The sequence below is a fragment of the Python bivittatus genome, unplaced genomic scaffold, assembly GCF_059951505.1.
Source record: "Python bivittatus isolate LINGU-HERP-01145 unplaced genomic scaffold, Pbiv_v1 ctg000080_np1212, whole genome shotgun sequence".
NCBI classification, from domain to species: domain Eukaryota; kingdom Metazoa; phylum Chordata; class Lepidosauria; order Squamata; family Pythonidae; genus Python; species Python bivittatus.
Window position 1 is genome coordinate 23,631,896 of NW_028277035.1, and position 20,091 is coordinate 23,651,986.

The window sequence follows — 20,091 nt, forward strand, 5'->3', positions numbered from 1 at the left end:
TATACATACCCAGAAGAGAAAAGTATTTCCCTGTGTGGGTAAAATCCTGCTTTAATTAATCCTAAATCCCATTTATTTTTCTACATAGGACAGATTTCTAGGACGACCAGATCTAGACTGTAAAACTCCAGACTGGCCGCTAGATGGCAGCAGAGATATATGGAACCCACCCGTTGCTGCTTTGGTGTTTTGCAGCCCAGGCAGTAGCCTTAGGAGTTCAGCTGATGTCTAAGTAGAATGCAATCTGGATTTCATCTCATGTCTTTGTATTCTTTGTCTATTCATCCTTTGAAACTGAAGTCCTATGTTACATTGAAAGGGCTTTTTTCCCCTTAAAACATCGTACAGATTATATTCCTATAATCAATGGTGCAGATACATCATTGTATCTTTGGACTTAAGAAAGGGATGGGCAGTGTTGAGGTTCTGAAATGTTACTACAAAAACCCTGAGGAGGAGAGAGGATTCATTCCTACCTCGTGGAGAGCTATGAGGAGAAGAGAAGGAAAATGAAGGAAACAGGAAAAAAGGCGGGCTTCAAGCCCCTCCCACACAAAGCAGCAAAGCTAGGCCGCAGCGAAGCTGCCCCTCCCTTTGTGCTAGTGTGAGACAGGCCTGGTTGAAGCCCCATATTTTCCAACAGGCAAGTAGTCTCTTTTATTATTTCACAGGCTTTAAAATGTGATAGTCTGGCCCCGGGGTACTTAAGGAACCTATTGCTGGGTCTGCTGAGTGTGGCCCTGAATACTGACCCTCAAAATTGTCACTGAATTAGAGCACTATAGCATTATCTGCTGCTTTACAGTACCAGCATCAGTTCACACTTGCTATTACAAGCACTCACTTTAACCAGGTTATTTGTATAACATCTGCTGGAAGTTTGCATCTCCCTGAAGATAGCTGATGGCCTTCAACAGGCTTACATCAATAAACCACTGGCACCTGTAGCCAGACATAAACTTGACCTCTATTCTCAGCTGATCCATCACCAGAAGAATTGCTTTGAAGGACGAGGAAATGGTAGTCATTCCTAAGGAGCTAAACAGCCATGCCAGAGTGGTAAGATAACATAACCATCTGCTTTGAGTTATTCGTTTTTAAGTGTAAAGTTGTTATTATCGATTTGGATGGTAGAGGCTCACTGGTTTCACTAAGAACACATATTTCCCTAGTATTTTACCTCTTTTATAAGTATCAGCAATAGTGCAATACCTTGTTAAATGCAAAGCAGGAACTTCATGTGCTCAATCTGGCATGATTGAAAATTATCTGTATGACTTTTTTTTTCATATACTGACTCCTGGGATGTCCTGTAATCCTATGCAGATGGTATTCAGTGGCACTGATTCTATTTATGAATGAGAAGATAAGAAGCTTCTTTCCTGATGTCTTAAAATCATTACTGATTGACAAGTGAATAAAAGTACATGTTACTTTTCTTCAGGGAGAAAAGTTGGATGGCCGTGGCTAGGGTAAACCAGTCTTCTGTGCTGCTGTCTTAGCCTTCCACTGCTCCAAGGCACACAGTCCCTAGGTTTGCACCTCGATGCCAGCGCTTAACTCTCACTGTAGAGATAAGGCAAAATGAGAAGTTACATCACCAGGGCTGACTTTGGTGATTTAATTTGGAATTCCATGTGTATTCTTCAGTGCTTTGTGAGTTTCTCCTATATAGTTTCTGCTAACTCATGCTCATAAATAGACAAATAGCACAAACCACAAGATGCCTGAAATATTGGATTAAAAATGAATCAGAAGAGCTGTAAATCTGAATGAAACTCATCATTTTATCTGTATATCTGTATATACTTAGCAGGATGCTCAGAGCTTAAAGTTGTAGCATTCCATTGCTATGTCATTCTTTGGTGAGTCTTTTCAACTTCCCCAAACCTGGGGGCTCTTGTGTTGTGCCTGTGACTCCTGCCATGTCTTTTCATCTCATGCCTTCTCAGAGGACTGGTATTTGTTTCCCACCACTGCTTCCTTTTCATTTCTGGTTCCTCCATTTCTTTTGGCTTGAAGCACCTTTGCATATTTTCCTTTACCTTTGCAAACCTGAAAATACTCTTCTGGTCTATTTTTATACAGCAAGGCTGAAGGGGCAAGTCCAGGGCAGATGCTCCCCTTCATCTGCTTTTTAGATCCCTTGTGTACATGAATGAATTAAACCAGCTACAGTGATGATGGGTCAGGTGTCCTGTTTCAGAGAACAGGCATCCTGAGGTCCTCCAGAGGGAGGTCTTGCTGCTTTGCCACACTGGGGAGGCGGGGGAAATGTGCCTGAATGGGTTAACCTCCCCTCATTCGGTTGGCCTTCCTCCATTATTACCCTGTTGCACAGCTTAAAGTTGATGTCAGATATGCGTGCTTTTGACCTCTATTTGAAACTATCCTTACTAAAGAATGGATGTGCTGATTCTCAGTGGGCTATTCATTGCTCTTGCCTGCCTAAATTGGGTCAATGGGGAGTTATTAGCGGCATATGAGTGCAGTGGGCAGAGACTGGATTGTCAAAGTACACTATGTAGCAAAAGAAAGCTGGTGGGTATTTTGAGATGCTGCCTTCTCATGCCTTGAGTGCCAGTGTGGCCTGGCTCCTCTAAGGCTGTCAAGGGTGTGACCTGATGCTATGGGTGATCTGCCACCAATGACAGAGGTTGATGCTGGTGACTCCTCAGATGAGATGGATAAACTTCATTGCAGAGGAGACAATGATCAGACCCAGGAGTGAACTCTGCTATACTATTTACAGCCCTGCAGGGAAACAGAATTATTAGTCAGCACATGCAGACTGCAGAGGTGTATTTGAAGCCAAGTGCCTGTAGCAAGAAGTACCTGCTTTTGAGTGCAGAGCTGCTTTTAGCTAATGGGACAAGATGCTGGACTTCATGTAAATCAACAGGTGGTGCAGCTGCCAAGACCAGCAGGTCCTTCTTCCACTGGGCTTGTGGCAGGATTGCTCTACCAAGTGGCCTTGCCTGTTCATCAGCTCCTTCAGATGAGGACAAAGATAGCAACTTCACCCTCACTTACCCACTGCCCTGACAATGGCCTCCGGTGGCTTAAAGTGGTTAGTGAGGCATTCAAGTTCATCCCAATCATGTCCAGGTTGCCACAGAACACAGAGGGGGATGCAGGAGAGTTGGCATTGCCCCCTTTTTGAGGTGAACATATCTGCGTGCAGCAGCAGCAGCCTGCTCCATCACTAAACTAGAAGAATTACTCAGACTCTGGAAATGAAAGAAACATTAGCACTGTGATCAATAGCTCCACCAGGATAATTAGATTCTTTTCTGAGTGAGTGGTTGTAACTCTTAGTGATCACATAGATAGATGATCCACATTCTCTAGAATGATTAGTTTCCAATCTGGACCTTCAGGTCTTCCAACAGTGCACTCATTGTCATTGAAATTGAGTCCACCCACCTTACTTCTGGTTGTCCTTTTCTTTTTCCTTCCACCTTCCCCAGCATCATGAACTTCTCAAGGGAGCTGGGTATTTTCATAATGTGTCCAAAACATTATTATACTTATTATACTTGTTCTGCAGTGGTTTAATGATTACCCTGGAGTGGGATGCTTGTGCTGGAACCCACACAGAAGTCTAACCAAAGAAATCAGTCATTATAATGATTATTCAAGAATGGTGGTGGAGGTCTACTTTCCAAATCTATGACTCCTACGCATGGGCAACATCATGCATGAGGATGGATTGCATAATAGCACATGATGAAATATTGGTCTTACTTGGCTGAATAGGTGGCCCAAGTGCCATCCCCCAGCTTAATTTCCCACCATATTAATGGTATTAATATTAAATATAGAAACATCTCTGCCCTTTGGCACCTGTGGCAAAGGCCACACTTACTTTTGGGCAGCAACAAAATCTGTAATGCTATAAATGCTTCAGATGAATATAAAATGGAACATGATGTAGGAGCTGTTTGCATGGTCTCTCCAGCCCTTGACATCTGTCCCTCAATTTAAACTTGACCCTTGATCTCTGTACAACAGAACTCAGAACTCTAAACTTGATCTCAATGTGTTGTTGGGAACAGCTGTCCATGAGAGAGTTGAAAGAAACAGGTCTCTGGTGTGAAGAGCTTAGTATGAAGAAAGATATACGTTCTAGTTTTCTATTCAGCACACATGTCCTGCTTTCTAAGAAAGGGCCATATAAAAAAAATGGGAAGTGCAAGCAAGAAGATCAGAAGGCAAATAGTTTGGACTCCTTAAGTAAGGGATGTAAGAGAAACTGATACCAGTTGGTTAGCTATGCTTCTGCAGGCTACAGTCCTTTAGCTTTAATGGAGAACGTGCTCTGTTGCTGGCTCCCAGGACTGGACCCTGAAAGCCAGGGGATGCTTCAGAGGAAAAATGTTGCCTTAAAATAAATTGAGGGAGGGAAGGAGGGAGATAAAGAGAGGGCAGGAGGAAGAATAGAGAAAGAAGTGGAAGAAAAAGAAGAGGAATGAAGTCTGCCAGCTGGGTATATTTTGAAACAAAAGTGTTTCAAAGGCTCAGCTGTTCCTTGATGTGTCAACAGATGTTGCCAGGTGCTGCATGAGGCCTGTGCAAATTTCCACACAGATATTTAACACTTAGCAGAGAATCTGAATATACATTTCTAGTAACTGTAGAAGTAATGATCAGATGATATAAAGTTCTTGTCTCATAAGAATGCATGTTCCAACATATGTTGGAATTAGCCAAATATGCATATGCAATGTGTTTGTCTCAGGATGCATTGTTAATCAATGAGCAAATCTGGTGAGGCAGTTTCATTCATTTGTCAAATATTTGCAAAATCTCTGCATCCATTTTTATAGCCTGAAGTAATGCCTTGGTATCTTAAATCTGAGATCATATGTAATGTAGCTTGTAACACATATTAAAAGCAGCTGAAAATATGCATAAGTAATTACACTGGTCAAGGGTGCCCTAATGCATTTTGATTTAATTTCAATTTCATGCAGTTCCTGGTGTCTTATAAGGTTCAAGCTTCATCAGAAGAACATATAATAATCCACTTCTGCAACTTTGGGATTCCTCTTTGGTCTGGTAGTGCCATTTTGACTATGTCTTCTCTCTGAAGAATGGAAATACTGGTGAAGAACGATGGCTATTGGAATCCACAGGTCAATGCCTATTGGGATACAATCATTATAACTGGATGTAAGCCTTGCTTATAAGGAAATATGGAACTTACTGCATGAAACTTTTTAATTATATTACAATAATTTTTACCTTGCTTTTCCATCAAGAATATCCAAGATGGATAATAAATAAAAACGTAGCCAATAAAGCATTAATAAGTAACAATTAAAAACATACAAATAGCAGGAATGAGAGCTAAACAAATTAATAAAACAATGAAATACAGGAAGTAGAAAATAAATGCCACTTGGTTTTGAACTGTGTCTTAAGTTTAGGATGTTCAGTATATTTTATAGGCCTATATAAAAGTGTTTCCTTCAGGGAAAGAATATCTGAAAATTAACCAATATAACTGTTTCTAGAAAGACCCACAGCTCAAGTGCTTTCTCCGGATCCCTGCTCAGTGTTCTCCTTTGTTATACTGTTTTTGCAGTCTTTCTCCTGGTCCTAGCTATGACCTTTCCTTCTTTCCCAGCTAATGTTTGAAGACCCTTCAGAGACTTTCGTATACTGTCTACAGTATGTACTGACTATCCTAAAAGGAGAGTTATGGAAAGCAACAGGTCAGAAAGGAATTAGAATTGAGGAATGAGGTGTGTCTGTGCATATGCTCACTGGGTTTCCATTCCCCTCCAAGAGTTCTTGTTTTTAAAAGCCACATGTTTTTAGAGGGGTGGAGAGCACAAGTGAAGTTTTTCTTTTGTTTTAAGCTATTCCTAAATCTCCTTCTGTACTACTTAGAATCACCAGAAGATCTACCAGTACTGTAGATCTTTTGTTCATCCACCTTCTCAAGCTTGATTGTTAAGATGTGAATAGGTAAAGTGAATTAAATGCCAGCTGCTGAGACAAATGCCCACCTTGTTCTGAGTCTTGTTTAATGTCCCCACCAAGCATTCCACTTGCTTGTCTCTCCTAGGTCTTGCAGATGAGGTCCCTTGGAGGTTTCCTTCTCCAGACCCTTGATCTGCTGCCAGGCTGAAGTTGTTCTTCTTATTAGCTTGTCAGCTTCAGATCTCACCTCTCCTTCAGTCACTATCTGAGGAGGCTCCAATACCTTCTTACTCTGTTGCCCAGTCTCTTGCTAATCCTGTTGTGATGGGAAGCAAAATATTTTTGGGTAGAGAGGTGAAGGCATTGTTCCTTAAGAATCTCTAGGAGTAGGCGCGAGGCCTTCCATCCGTTCCCATCCCCTTCCAGAATACTGTGGATTTCATGTTAAGCTATATCTTTGACATATTTACTTGGCAGTAAGTCACAGTGTTTGGTTCACATGTCACACTAAGCTTCACTTTGGCTTAGTGGATTGGTATGAACCTTACTACTGTAATTAGTCTGCCATGGTTTAGTGTGTTCTGTGATGCCAGCTAATTGTGAATTACTCATTTTTCTCAAAATGGTTATGTAGACAATGGTTTACCATATTAAGTGAACCAGATCCCTGTGCTGAGTGGGGCATAAGCATGTTGTTAACTACCTCTCTGTGATACGAATTTCAATTTTTAAATAAATAATAATTGTAAATATATAGAATCACATGGGGTTATCTGGATTTCTTTCTTTAATGTGAAAAATGAGGGAATCTCAATTCTCCCCAGAGCTTTATAATGTTTTTATTGGTGAGGACCACCCCTCCAAGTCCTGCTATCCTGCCTCATTGTGGCTGGGGGTGGGATATTCTTGGCTAGGTTGAATGAAGAACACTGGAAGTGTCCCCCAAGAACAAATACTCCCAGCAGGGTCAACCAAGGTATGAAAGTCATTACAGCTGCCCAGCTAAAGCAAGCAAGCAAGCACCTATACTGGGCAGTAGCAATATAGGAAGATGCCAGAGGTGGATGACCACTTTAATAACCATGATAAAAATATTATTTCATATTATGTCAGAGAAGGCAATGGTAAACTATTCCTGTATTTTATCAAGAAAACCACATAGACAAGAGAAAGTGATTGACAATATAATGCCACATGATGGACCCCTTATATCGGATGGCATTCAACATGCTACTGGGGAAATTGATTGACTGATTGTATGCCATTGAGTTGTGGTTGACTCTTAGTGACCACACAGCTGGATTTTCTCCATGATGATCTGTCCCTAACCTGGTCTTTTATGTCTTCCAATGGGGCACTCATCACCATTGTAACTCAGTCCTTCCACCTTGTTGCTTCCCCTTCTTCTCTTTCCTTCCACCTTTCCCAACACTTCCCAGCATTCTCCAGAGATATTGAGGAAAAGCTGAGGATTTTTTTATGCTATGTATCACATGGGTAAATTAAAGCTTTTGGAAATGTAGTTCCTGATGTTGCTGTGCAGAAAAAGTAAATCCAAAGGTGTAAAGACAGAATTACAATGGGAACATGGAATGTAAGAAGCATGAATATGGGAAAGATCAATAGCTCAAGTGAAAGATGAAATGAGTCGACTACACATTGACATCATAGTCATCAGTGAATTGAAGTGGACTGGAATTGGACACTGATTCAGAAGATCTCACTGTTTACTACTCATGAAAAAAATAGAACTGCATTGCTTTCATACTCAGGAAGGATATAGTAAAGACAGTACTTGTGGATAATGCAGTCAATGATCAAATAATAGCAATTAGACTGTGAGGACAGCCATTTATTATGATAGTTATCCAACTTTATGCTCCAACCACCATTTGGAGCATAGTTTATGTTTAAAGTTTATGCAAAAGAGGAAATTTTATGGTCAAGTTCAATCTGAAATAAATAGAACATGCAAGCAAGATGCATGAGACTGGAATGCCAAAGTTGGAAATAGTAAAGAGGAGAACATAGTTGGACTGTACAGCTTAGGAAACACAAATGAAGCAGGAGAATGACTTATCAGTTTCTGCTGATCTAATGAATTTTTCATTGCTAACACATTCTTCAACCAACCAGAATGATGCCTGTATACATGGACATCACCAGATGGAGCACACAGAAATCAGATGGACTATATTATTGGTACAAGAAAATGGAAAAGCTCAGTTGTAACAAGGTTATGGCCAGGGGCCATAATCACAAATTGCTCATGTGCAAGTTCCAAGTCAAGCTAAAATGAAAGAAGAAAGCCAACTAGTTTCCATGATATGATCTTGAACATATATCCATAATTTTCAAGGAGAGCATCAGGAATTGCTTTGAAGTTCTGAATCTCATTGGCAGGGAACCAAAGGAACTGTGGAATAAAATCAAAATTGTTAAGAATTAATGTGGAAAAGATCAAGAAAGAAAAGAAAGCAAACTGGATAACAGACAAATGATTGAAATTTCTGAGAAGAGAAGAAAAGCCAAACCCAAGAAAGACAAAGATCTTGAAGAAACGTAACAAAGAATTTCAGAGAGCTGTTAGAAGAGACAGGTATTATAACAATATCTATAAGACACTGAAAATAGAAGCAGAAATGGAAAAACAAGGAAAGCCTTCCAAAAGATCTCCAAAAGAAGATCAAACTGAGCTAGAAAAGTATTTTAAAATTCTGTACAGTAGGAATGTCAAAACCAAAATATTTTAGAATATACTCCATATTTATAAAAACATTTAGTACTAGAGGATGAAGCACTCCAGTCATTACCAAGTCAGAAGCTACAGGAATTGATGGAATATCTACAGAAATATGGCAAACAATAGAAGAAGAATCAGTAAAGTTCTAATCAAATTATGCCAGCATATTTGGAGAATAACACAGTGACCAACAGATTGGAGGTTGGTTTATATAAAGAATACCAAAAAGGGTTTGACAAAGTGTGCAAACTATTGCACAATATCCTTAATTTCAAATGCTAGCAAAATAACACTTAGGATCATCCCTCACAGATTTGACCCCTAGATAGAAGGGGAGATGCCAGATACTCAAGCTGATTTTAGAAAAGGCTGGTGAACAGGAGACATGCGCTGATGCCCTCTGGATGACTGAAAAAGCCAAAGAACACTAAAGAGTTATTATGTGCTTCATTGACTATAGAAAGGTCCCCAGTTCTGTTCTCATATAAAACTTAGGAGAAGGAAGAAGACACAGGAGAAGGAAGTCATAGTCCAGGCAGAACATGGCAAAACAGACTGGCTCCAGGACAACATAGGAGTGAGGTAAGGCTGTATACTCTCCCCTTATTTGTTCAACCTATATGTTGAATATATTCTGATGGAGGCTGAATTGAACGATGAGCATGATGTTAAAAATGAAGGAACAAACATCAATAACCTGTGCTATGCTGATCACACTGGCCTGATATATGAAAATGCAAATGATCTGCAAGCTTTAGTAATGAAAGTAATGGAGCTAAGTTAAATATAAAGATCAAACTGATGATAACAGATACCAAAACCCATCTTAGGGCTGAAAATGAAGGCACTGAAGTGGTGGATAGCTTCTGTTTTTTAGGATCAACCATCAAGAGTAAAGCACCAGTGATCAAGAAATATGCCACAGGCTAACACTTGGTAGAGTAGCAATGAGGGCCTTGGAGAAGATATTCCAATGCTGTGATCTGTTTATACCTATAAAGATCAGCATTGTGCAGGCAATTATTTTCCTTGGGACACTGTATGGTAGTGAAAGCTGGACTACAAAGAAGCAGCGTAGAAGCTTTCAAACGTGGGTATTGGAGAAGATTCTTGAGAATACTATGGACAGTTAAGAAAACAAATGAATCATAGAACAAATCCATCCAGAGTTCTTACTTGAGGTACAAAGGAACAGGCTCAAATTGCCATAGTTTGGACACGTTATGTGAAATAAACAAACAAGCTATATCCAGTGGCATGGCTTCTTCCTCCACCTTCACCTTTACAGGTTAATTCATAGAGAAGATCCCAATGGCTACTGGATCTATGTTATTTCCAGTGCTTGTGTCGGTCGGCCTTTCAGTTGCAGATGTTGGGGGACCACAAATGAAAAGGTGTTTGTGGATAAGAATCAGAAGCTAGGCCAGGGGATCATTTGATCTGGTCTAGACCAGCTCTTTTCATTGTTTTTAACAGGCCCATAGGGATTTGGCTCTCTTGAAAAACAAATGTGTCCATCGGTAGCAATCCCTTCTGGGTGACATGTTTCTAGGTCATTACTTTGGTACTGAAATCCAGTTACTAGGTACTGAAATCCAGTTACAATGTGCTGCCTGAATAAGTAGCTTTTTTTTGCCTGCTCCAAGTTTATCTTCAATGGATAGCCCCAGGTAGGAGTGAGGAAAGCACTACCCACTTTCTTCATACCAGGCCTGATTTTATTCACTTCTTTTACCATCTTACCCTTTCCTTCCTTTCTTTTTCAAAGAAAAAATCCCCTTAATATAAGGAAGAACAGGGAAGTGCTGATTTGGGACAAATTGCTTATTTGGGAAAATATCAGCTTCCTCTTGCATTGGAAGCCAATCTTGCCAAAATGGAAAACAACCTAAGTGATCTTTTCCATGCTTTGCAGCCTCAAAATAAAACTTGCTAGAATGGGGGGGCAGGGGGGAGCGGTGGGAGAGAGAAAAGTCCGGATGGAAGTCCTGGGCATGGGGATACTGATGATAAAATCCCCTTCTCGGATGTCAGGGATGGGAGCGAGAGAGTACAGCAACAACAAACAGAACAATCCAGCGCAGTCAAAACATCCTGGGGGGCTCGGAGGCGCATTGTGTCGGTGCTTCAGAGTGCCATTAGGAGAACAGGGAGCCTGCCCACTATCGAACCCATCAGTAAACAAGGATGGAGCCGCGCAGCCAAGGAGGGGCAGGATGGGAATCGGGAGGGAGGGCTGCCCTCCAAGGGAGATCCCCGGCTGGGTGCAGCAACCCCTCGCTTCTGCTGCTCAGCTGCACCCCCTAAAAAACAAAACAAAACTTGGTGCATGTTCCCAGCCCAGGCGCCCTCCAGGCCCGCTGAACTAGCTGTCCCACCATCCCCGAGTACGGCGATGGAAGAGCTCCGGTCCCGGGCAGTAGATTCGCGCCCGCTTCGGGACGTCCTTCCTAACCACGCTTCTGCCCTGGAAGTTCCTCTTTCGGCTGCTCCTGGAGCTCTTCTCCTCGGAAAGGGAAGCCACGAACGTCTCCCTAGACACCCACCGCCGTCTCGCCTGCTGCCGCCGCCTCCTGAAGGAAAGGCCGCTGTGCGATGGACGGGCGGCAGCTCAGCGGCTCGTTCCGCTCCTTAAGTCCCGAACAAGCCAATTCGGTACACTCGAGAGTTCCCAAGGGCCGGGTGGCCGGCGGCAGCGCTGCATTCGAGGCGGGCCGGGGCTTCTTCGGGCGTGAATTTAAGGTGCAGCGCTTCTTTCCTAGGATATAGCATACTGGTCGCATCCTGACGCTCCCGCTCAGGCGTGGTGACAACGCACGCGTAAACCGGTGTTGCCTTGTAGGCTGCACGGAGGTTATTTTCAAGGCCCGCGGTGACCCTCTTTCGCTGGAAAGATTGAAGGCGCTGCAGACTCCACAGCGGCTTCGCATCGCCTTCCCGCGCACCGGATTAAGTCCCATTGTGCCGGCGGTCTTTGAAGCCGATGGGACTGTCTTCCGCGGGAACTCCGGAGTCGTAGGATCGGAGCTGCCGGTCTTGGTTTTTGGCTGTTAGTGTTTCAATGCCCGTCTGGTAGCTTAAGAAAAGAGGTTGTCCTGTTAGTCCCGGGCAGGCAGTACAGAGGCACCAGTCTTAAAGACGCTGATTGATCACGTAGGACAGCCCAGTCTGCTTCCTCAGATTATTATACGCAAATTTCAATAAGGGTGGGGCCCTCCAAGGGCTTACCTCTCCTACCATCCACTTGGGGCCATATCCATTGGGGATAATGGAAACTGTAGTTCAATGCCTCTCAAAGGCAACCTTTAAAAAGTACGGTAAGCAATAAAGATACTCCTGGCAGGTGACAGCAGCTGGCCAGGCTTTTCTGCTCTCAGGAGTCAAGCACAGCCAGATCTGGCTAGGATTTGGATGAAACATCACCAGGAAATTCCAGTGCTATATGGTAGGCACATGGGCATGAAATTTCCAGGAGTTGAGTTTGATTACAAAGAAGTTTGACTTTATTGCCTTGGTCTGAGAGAGAGAGAGTGAGTGAAAGAGAGAGAGAGACGGGTAATAAGAGATAACCAAAAGACATCAATGGGGGCTGATCATTACTGCATAGATTACAGAACAAAGCACCCCTTCCTGTCAAGCGGCATTCCCTAGCCCGCTTCTCGTCAGGTACCCTGGGACTCCACTTCCCAGACTGCTCAGTGAACACAGCTGAATTAGTTAGAAATTCTGGGAGCTAAAGGCTTGATTCATTTGGAGGGGACCTGATTTGGGAAGACCGCCTCGAAGCAGCTTCTGCTGACTCCACCGTCAGAGGCACTGGGGTTATAGCCTCCCACCACTCCTTTAGACAGTCTAATCCACTGGGTGGTTAGCAGGCCAGAGAATAGAGAGTGTCTGAATAGTGTTATCTGAGACGTTTCACTACTAGTCTAGATAACATCATCGGCGCTCTAACACAGAGAGGGAGGTTTGTTGCCTGTTTGTATATGGCAGCTGGCCCTATGGGCCTTGTGTGGGTTTGTGCAAAACGTGCCAACTGGGGGTATTTCGCTTTTGATGGGCATGCTATTGACTGAGCATATTATGGTAACTAGGTGCTGGCTCCTATTGATTTGGGCATTGGTTAATAAGTGTCTGAATAGTTTTCAAGGAAAAGTGCATTGGACTGCAATCCACATTCCAAGTTCCCACTTTTTATGCCAGTATAGGACTAAAAATCCTTTTGAGTACAGCACTTTTGATCAGATTGCCACCCGCTAAGGGTTTGTGCAAATAGGTGTCTTTGCATAGCATTACACAGGGCCTACTGCTAAATTAACGCGGCTAACGCTTTGTATGCTTGTGATTTCAAATAGAGGACACGGCCATCCGCTCGGGTTAAGCTTCGGTGTTACGGTTGTTTTGACTCTATTTCATTGTAAACTCCTTGGCAATTCCAACAGCGAGAGGCCTTGCGTGTTTACCTACCTAAAGTAAGCAAAAGACGTAATTACATCTCTCCCAAGAAATTCAGTGGGACTTTACAAGCTTAGCTCTGCGAGTTACAGGAAGCGACCCTTCGGGCTGGGCGGCGGGATATTAGACTCGTGCGAATCGTCACTCCATCGCGGTATCTCCTCAGCTCTTTGACTTCCCGGGGGCTTCTCCTACTTCCGCCACTCCAACTAAAGGCAAACTAATTTCCGGGAACGAGCGCAAGGAAACACATAAGCAGCCCAAATTCAAGCCACTCTCTTTAATGACAAGACACCCAGTTCCATCTTTTTTGTTGGGGTACAGAAAACAACACCCCCAGCCCGAAAGAAGTCATCTACATCAACGCCACTGCCGGGCAGTGCATTTCATACTCTCAGTAAACCGGTTTAGTGCAGAATTCTACGGGGATCACAACAGCCTGTGCCTTCGCCCAGGATGGGCGGGAGATGGTGCGCCGACTCTCTGCCTCGCATCGCCACCGAAAGGAAGTGCGGCCGCCTTCAAAGGAAACACACCAACCAGGAATAGTCCCGCAAGACCAAAGCCTGCTGGCCACCTGGGCTTTTGAAGAAATGGTGAAAAGGGGGGTGCGGGCGTGTTTTCTGGAGTTATGGAAAGGAAAAGGAAGTCGATTCGATAAAGGTCCTTCCCGATTTATGGGCAGATGTAGCTGTTTTTTAAAAAGTGGGGAAAAGGAGCTGCGGATTGGTAAACTAAACTCGCCCCCCGGAAACGCCAAGCGCTCTGGGACTTCGGGAGTCGTTGTAGACGTGGCTTCGGAGTGGGAGCGAGGCGCGGCCACCTCCTGTCTTTGGACCGAGGTGCGATCTATCCAGAGCCCAGGCCGCCACGAGGCTTCGATGCTACAGAAATCCGAAGCGGCCCGTCGAAACCTGGAGAAGTCGGCGGTCCCCCTTCCGCGCACACCCCTCCCCCTCCGTGTCCAGAGAACTGGAGAACGTCCTCGGCCCCTCCTCGGCGCGGGAAGGAGCGCTCTCCTTCGGCTCCTGAAGTCCGGGCCGGTCGCTTCGGCGGCTTCCCCGAAAGAGGCGCCGGGCTGCAGCCGAGTCTGCCCCCGGAAGGCCTCTGGCCCTATATCCCTTCCTCCGGGAAGGGGCCCCGGAAAGAGCCTACCAGGCTCGGATGCCATGAAGCGCGGAAAGGCCGCCGTTCCCTTGCGGGATGGGCGTCTGCACCGGGTTCAAGTCCCCCACGCTGAAGTTCATGAAGTTGCTGGCGGCGGTCGAAGGTTGGACGCCCTGCACGGCCGGGTAGCTGCAGCTGTAGCTGGCGTTGCAGGCACCAGTGCCGCCGCCGCCGCCGCCGCCGTAGCTGCCGTAGGCCGGGTACGCGTTGTAGCTGTAGGGGTTGAGGCTGACGTTGTAGGGAGAGCTGTAAGGGGACGAGTCGCCCAGGCAAGGCTTCCCGTCGCGGACCAGGACCGGCACGGCTATCCGGCGCGGCGGCGGGATGCTGCCCACCAGCTCCAGGCTCTGATCCTGCCTTTGCCTCTTGCACTTGTAGCGGCGGTTCTGGAACCAGATCTTCACCTGGGTGGAGGTGAGCTTCAGCACGTTGGCCAAGTGGTCCCTCTCCGGGGCCGAGAGGTACTTCTGCTGCTTGAAGCGGCGCTCCAACTCGTAGACTTGCGCTTGCGAGAAAAGCACGCGGGGTTTCCGCCTCTTCCTCTGCCGGGGCCGCTCCGCCTCCTCGGCGTCCCGCTTCTCCTGCTCCAGCGATTTCGAGAGGACGCACAGCTCTGCGGGAAAGCAAGCACAGAAACTGAACCGGCGATCAGAGGGTAGAGGCGAAAGCAGCTCTAGGAAGCAGCCCGCGGCCGCCTCGTCGCCTACCGGGCCCGGTGAGGCTTCCCTCCCTTCGCTTTGGTTTGAAGGCACCCCTGCTCGCTCTCGCGCGCTCGCGCTCTGCTGTAAAGAGCAGACACGGTTCGCTCTTCTCAACTGATTCCTGCAGTTACCTTGTAAGGTAGATCACGCTAAGAGAGGGTGAATTCCATGGATTCATGAATTCCCTAATCTTCCATCTCAGGCTGGCAGCGGCCGTCACCCAACCCTGAGCACTCCCAGTCTGACCTAAGCTTCCTTAGGGAACTCAGACAGTTTCCTCTTTTGCTTCATGGCTTTTGTTTTATTCTGCCTCCCCTGAGCACTCGAAACCAGGGATGTTTAAAAGTAAGTCTAAATAATTTCAGTACAATTCCCAAATAAACGGCATAGATTTCTTCCCTAAGACTGCAGTCTGTGCACAATTACAAGAGAGTAAAGCTGGCCCAATTTGAGTCAATAGTATTCATTAAAATAGAGAAGAGACCCTTCCCCACACACACTCCTTCTTTGGATATAGGTGTCCCTTAAGTCTGCTAGATCCATTCTAGAGCCATATCAATTCCAATCCAATTGCACATAGAAATATTGAGGTATGTATATCTGGAAAATACCAACATCCCCAGATAAGTTCAGTAGAAATCACAGTACGTAATCCTATCAAAGATACAAAGTCCATTTAATATGAGAGCCACAGATCAAACAAAGTAAGAGAGCAGATGAAGCAAGAGAAGATTTCTAACTCCCCCTGCTGAAAAAATTGAGAGATTAAAATGCTTGATTTCAGCTGATTTCCTCCCACAGAAACTGTGTGGATCAGGGAAGCGACCCTTCAACCCAGAAAGATGCTGGGAACCATCTCTATAGAAACCCCTAGGATTTATTCATCCAAATAAAAATGATTTGGGAAAAAAATAAGAGAGAAAAAGAAACTGATTTTCTTATGGATATTTCCGATCTCAGCCTTGCTTGGAAATTAGGCCTAATTCCTTCCAGACAATTAGGTGCCTGAGGTTATTTATCACTTGTAGTTATTGTGATTATTAGTAACAAGCCTTGTAATCATATTGAACCAGCTCCATTAAATAATTCAGTCAAAGGAAAAGCATGATTCTATTTCCCTATTATCACTCATACTTAAAAAAACTTTTTTTGCTGCATGCTTTGCACACCCAGCCAATTGTAGCCAACAAACCAAAGTTAAGCAATCCAAGTCTTAGTCCATTATGTGAATCGGGCTTAGGCATGGGATTTCAGTTTGCATACTCCCAGAAACTGTTGGACTGAAATCAGCAGAACTTTCTTCCACCTCAGACATAAATGAAGTAGAATTACAGATAATGGGGAAAATATTAGATCTAAGGACCTTTCAATCCTCAATTTTGCAAGCATTTACATCAAAGTAAAATGGTTTTGAAATCAAGGCAAGCAAAGGACTGATAAGTCTTAAGCAAATTTATAATTGTTTGTACACAGGTCAATTTTGTTTTTTGTTTGGTTAATTTCTATGGTTTAAAGAATATGCCTAAGGAGACCTACATAGTTGAATGCTCACTGAAGCCATAGGGCTTATTCCAGAATAAATATACAAAGTCAAGATGACGCTACAGGGGATCTATCTGGGTATTTTCCAGAAGCAAAGTCACACCATTGATTGCATTCTGGTTCCTTCTTGAGATACTAAAGTGAAAAGAGAGTGAAGGAATAAAGGACTTCCTTCCTTCCAATCAACCAGACATAGGTCAACTGGACAGGGATATTCCCTTTCCCCAGCTTTCAGGTCAATAGGTGCTATTTCAATACAGGCTGCAAGTAAACCAGGGAAGGGAGTCAGCAGCCACTTAGGCAGGAGATTTGAGGATTGGGGCAAGGCCCACCCGTTCCTCCTGAGCACCCTGAATGCTAGATTGTCTGGTTCCTAGCCTACTCCACTAAGGAGAATCAGGTTCATTGCCAATCCAGTCGATTTGCTTAGGGGACATGGAAAAAGGGCATCTTAGCCAGATGTTTTGGGGCAGCACTGAAAGAGACGGATCAGCTCTAATGCCTCCTGGGCAAACTGTTTCCTGCCAGGGGCACAGATAGTGCTCCGGTGGCTGAATGTTTTCACTTTGGAAAGGTTAAAGACCCTGAAAATTTCCACTGGGAAGGATCCACTTTCCACTTTCCATTAGAGATTAAATCAGCATCCCTAGTGATTCCAGGATTTTGGCACCCAGCTGCCATGCATTCCACTGGAATACTACAGATCTGCCATAGTCATTGAAGCTTCCCCACTCTTACTTGGAGAGAAGTTGGAGTCTTCTCCCAAGCAAATGTGCAGAAGATGGCAGTTTAAGGGATCAAAAAAAAATGGGGTCCAAATTCAGCTGACTCCAATAACAGTGCTGGGAGCAAGAATATGCCGGAAAAGAATCACTCCAACAGAGCTTAACATTTGTATGTGCTGTCATACTCCTGGCTAGATGACCTCAAAATTTCACCCCATCTGAGGTAGAGATAATTTAGCATATGTCCCTAGGAATCTGTTCCAGGAAAGTCCAGCCCGTGAGGCTTCTCTCTTGTATTTATTGTAACATGGGGGGGGGGGTCTGTCCCAAAGTCTCAAGATGTCTTTGGGAGGCCAGAGAACAAAGTAGGAACTGTGATCAAAGCAAGTGACTGGTACAATTTGCAAACCCATGCATGTGTACTCAGAAGCAAATCCCATTGGGATCAGCAGGTCTTTCCCAGGTAAGAAAATGGAATATGTTCTCAAGAGCCTTAGGGTGCAATCTTAGACTTTTTCAGCCATGAGAAAATCCAAAGAACTCACTAGACTTATTTCTCAGTAAAAATAAACAGTTGTGCACTATACATGTTTTGATGAGGAGCTATCCTGAAACTTTAGTATATTTCCTACTCTGAAAGGATAGCTTAGCAGTAAAACATTTAGTAACAGTAACATCATCATTAAACTCAGCTATGTTTAAATAGGTTCATGCTTAATAGAAACAAAAACTAGTTTTCCTTAAATTTTTAAGGATGAAAAGTGTTCATATTAGCCCTTCAACTATTTTTTGTGCTTGCCTAAAATGGAATGAAGGGACTTTGAGATGACAGGGTGCCCCTGCACCTTCTAAATGCTTGGGCAATGCCTACACATCTTTGAATGTCAGTCCCATTGCAGCTGAGTAGATGTAAGTAGGATCAGAATATACAAGGTAGGACTCAACAAGGTGATCTTAGGGAAGACATTCTGCCTCCAAATATTCTTGACTTCAACTGAAAGACTAATTTATTCTCAGATAATTAACCTTTAAAATAGGGGAGGGAGTTGTCTTAGATTCACTGAGAATAATATAATGACAGAAGAGGATTTTTTTTTTCTGTCTAAATTTTTCTTGGGCAGTTGTCCTAAATTCCAGATAATCTTCCTTTCAGGCAAATACGGTAAGAGTGAACTACCCTCAAGGGTTGTTGTAAGGATCACAACAAATGAGGGAGGTGAAAGGCCATGAACATTTTTCAAGAGCTATAGTAGAATTAGGTACTTCATTACTAATATAATTCTTCGGTACCAGCGGTATTAACCTTGATTATTATGCCACAGTGTCTACCTCGAGCTGTCACCAGTTATCTGTCAAAAGACAGCAAGTCACCCACCTAGGAGAATACTGATCCTGGAGGGATCCTCACTAGGGGGAGGGCAAAACCCTGCCATGCCCGTGCCCCCAAGACAGACTATCCAGGAGTGAACACGATCGAAGGCGTCTTTTTCACTGTCCCACTCATATTCCTCCCCAGCCACCAGAAGTCGGCCGCCATCCACATTTAGGTTACTGTTTCCTAACCTTCCCATAGTCTCTCCCGGTCCGGAGCCACGGAATGGCCCAGCCAGGCAGAGGCGGGCTCAAGGCTCCCACCCACCAGACACCTCCCTGGACACCCCCTCCCCGGCAGCGCCTCTCCTCCCCAATGACCCGGCTGCCCGAGGATGCTTCGGCCCCGCAGCTCGGGCGGGGGACGCGCTCTCCTCTGGGTTACCTTTCTTGCTCTCCTTCGGCTCCTTGGCCGGTTCGATTTCCACGTAGCTCTTGGCGAAGAAGGGCCCGGGGAAGGCGCTGCCGCTGCCTTTGGCCAGGCCGGCCGGGGCCTCGGCGAGGGGGGCGTCCTCTGCCGAGTAGGACTCTTGCTTGAAGGTGGCCAGCATGCAGGAGGAGGGCGAGCCCAAGGCCGAGAGCTCCAGGGACGCCAGGCCGCTGGGATGCTGCTCCAGGCTCAAAATATCCTTGACCGAGAAAGGCGTGTTGGTCACAGGACTCGGGAACATGGTGGGCGCTGCAGCGGAGCTGCGGCCGGTGCCCCCGCGCGCGCCGGCTTCCAAAGGGCGCCGCGCCGGCCAAGCACCCAGCCTTGGCTTGTCGTCTGGAGGCAGGTAGAGAGGCGGGACCCCGAGGAGGAGGGACCCTGCCCTTGGGGAGCCTTCTCATTGGTCTGCCCGGGCGCCACGGCCCGCGAGGGGCAGCTTGCCCGACCCACCTAATATAGGCATGGAGCTCCGCGAAGCGCCGCTCAAGGAAAAGGCAGGAGACCCGGCCTTCGCCGCGTCTCCTCTCGGCGGAGAGGCCTGTTGTGTACAAAAGCTCTGCGTTCCGCCATCGATCACGCCGTCAGGCTGGATAAACACGCCGTGAGCAAAGCGTCAGGCGAAGACGGTGGCCTGAATTCAGTGTCAAGAGAGCTGGGGGCGGGGGCGGGGGCGAGCAGAGAGCTGCCTCTTTCCCATCCCCGCCCTCGACCGGGGAATCCGGCGGGCGGGGGGACTGGCCCGAGCCGCAAGGGCCAGCTCCTCTCACTCTCACCCTCACCCTCACCCTCACCCTGAAGCAGCCTTTGGAGGCGTCCTGCACCGCCCCGCGAGCTTTGCCGGCTTTCTCTTCCTCTGCGGGAGAGCGGGAAGAAAGCTGGGCGTCCCGAGACGTCCCACTCTGGGGAGGCGACTCAGGTTTCACTCAGTGGGGGAGGGAGGCTTTGGAAACGATGCCTTTTCATTTACATTCATCATAATTATAGTAATCCGTCCCTTTATTTTGCAAAAACTGAATTGTGTTTACG

At 45.5% G+C, this 20,091-nt stretch overlaps 1 protein-coding gene across 1 annotated transcript; it reads right to left on the reverse strand.

Moving 5' to 3' along the window:
* Positions 1–13,394: 13,394 nt before the first annotated feature.
* Positions 13,395–19,574, reverse strand: NKX2-5 (NK2 homeobox 5). The gene is made up of 2 exons (XM_088133682.1): positions 19,021–19,574; positions 13,395–14,909 (listed from the first exon to the last, which is right to left on the reverse strand). The coding sequence occupies exons 1-2, from the start codon at positions 19,304–19,306 to the stop codon at positions 14,281–14,283; spliced, it is 915 nt and encodes a 304-aa protein (XP_087989808.1). The 5' UTR covers positions 19,307–19,574; the 3' UTR covers positions 13,395–14,280.
* Between the last annotated feature and the right edge of the window lie 517 nt (positions 19,575–20,091).

Excerpts from the sequence above, each read along its gene's own strand:
- NKX2-5 (XM_088133682.1), bottom strand. The coding sequence starts at position 19,306 with ATGTTCCCGAGTCCTGTGACCAACACGCCTTTCTCGGTCAAGGATATT. Across the intron at positions 14,910-19,020 it reads GCCGAAGGAGAGCAAGAAAG|AGCTGTGCGTCCTCTCGAAA; the intron begins GTAACCCAGAGG and ends GCTTTCCCGCAG.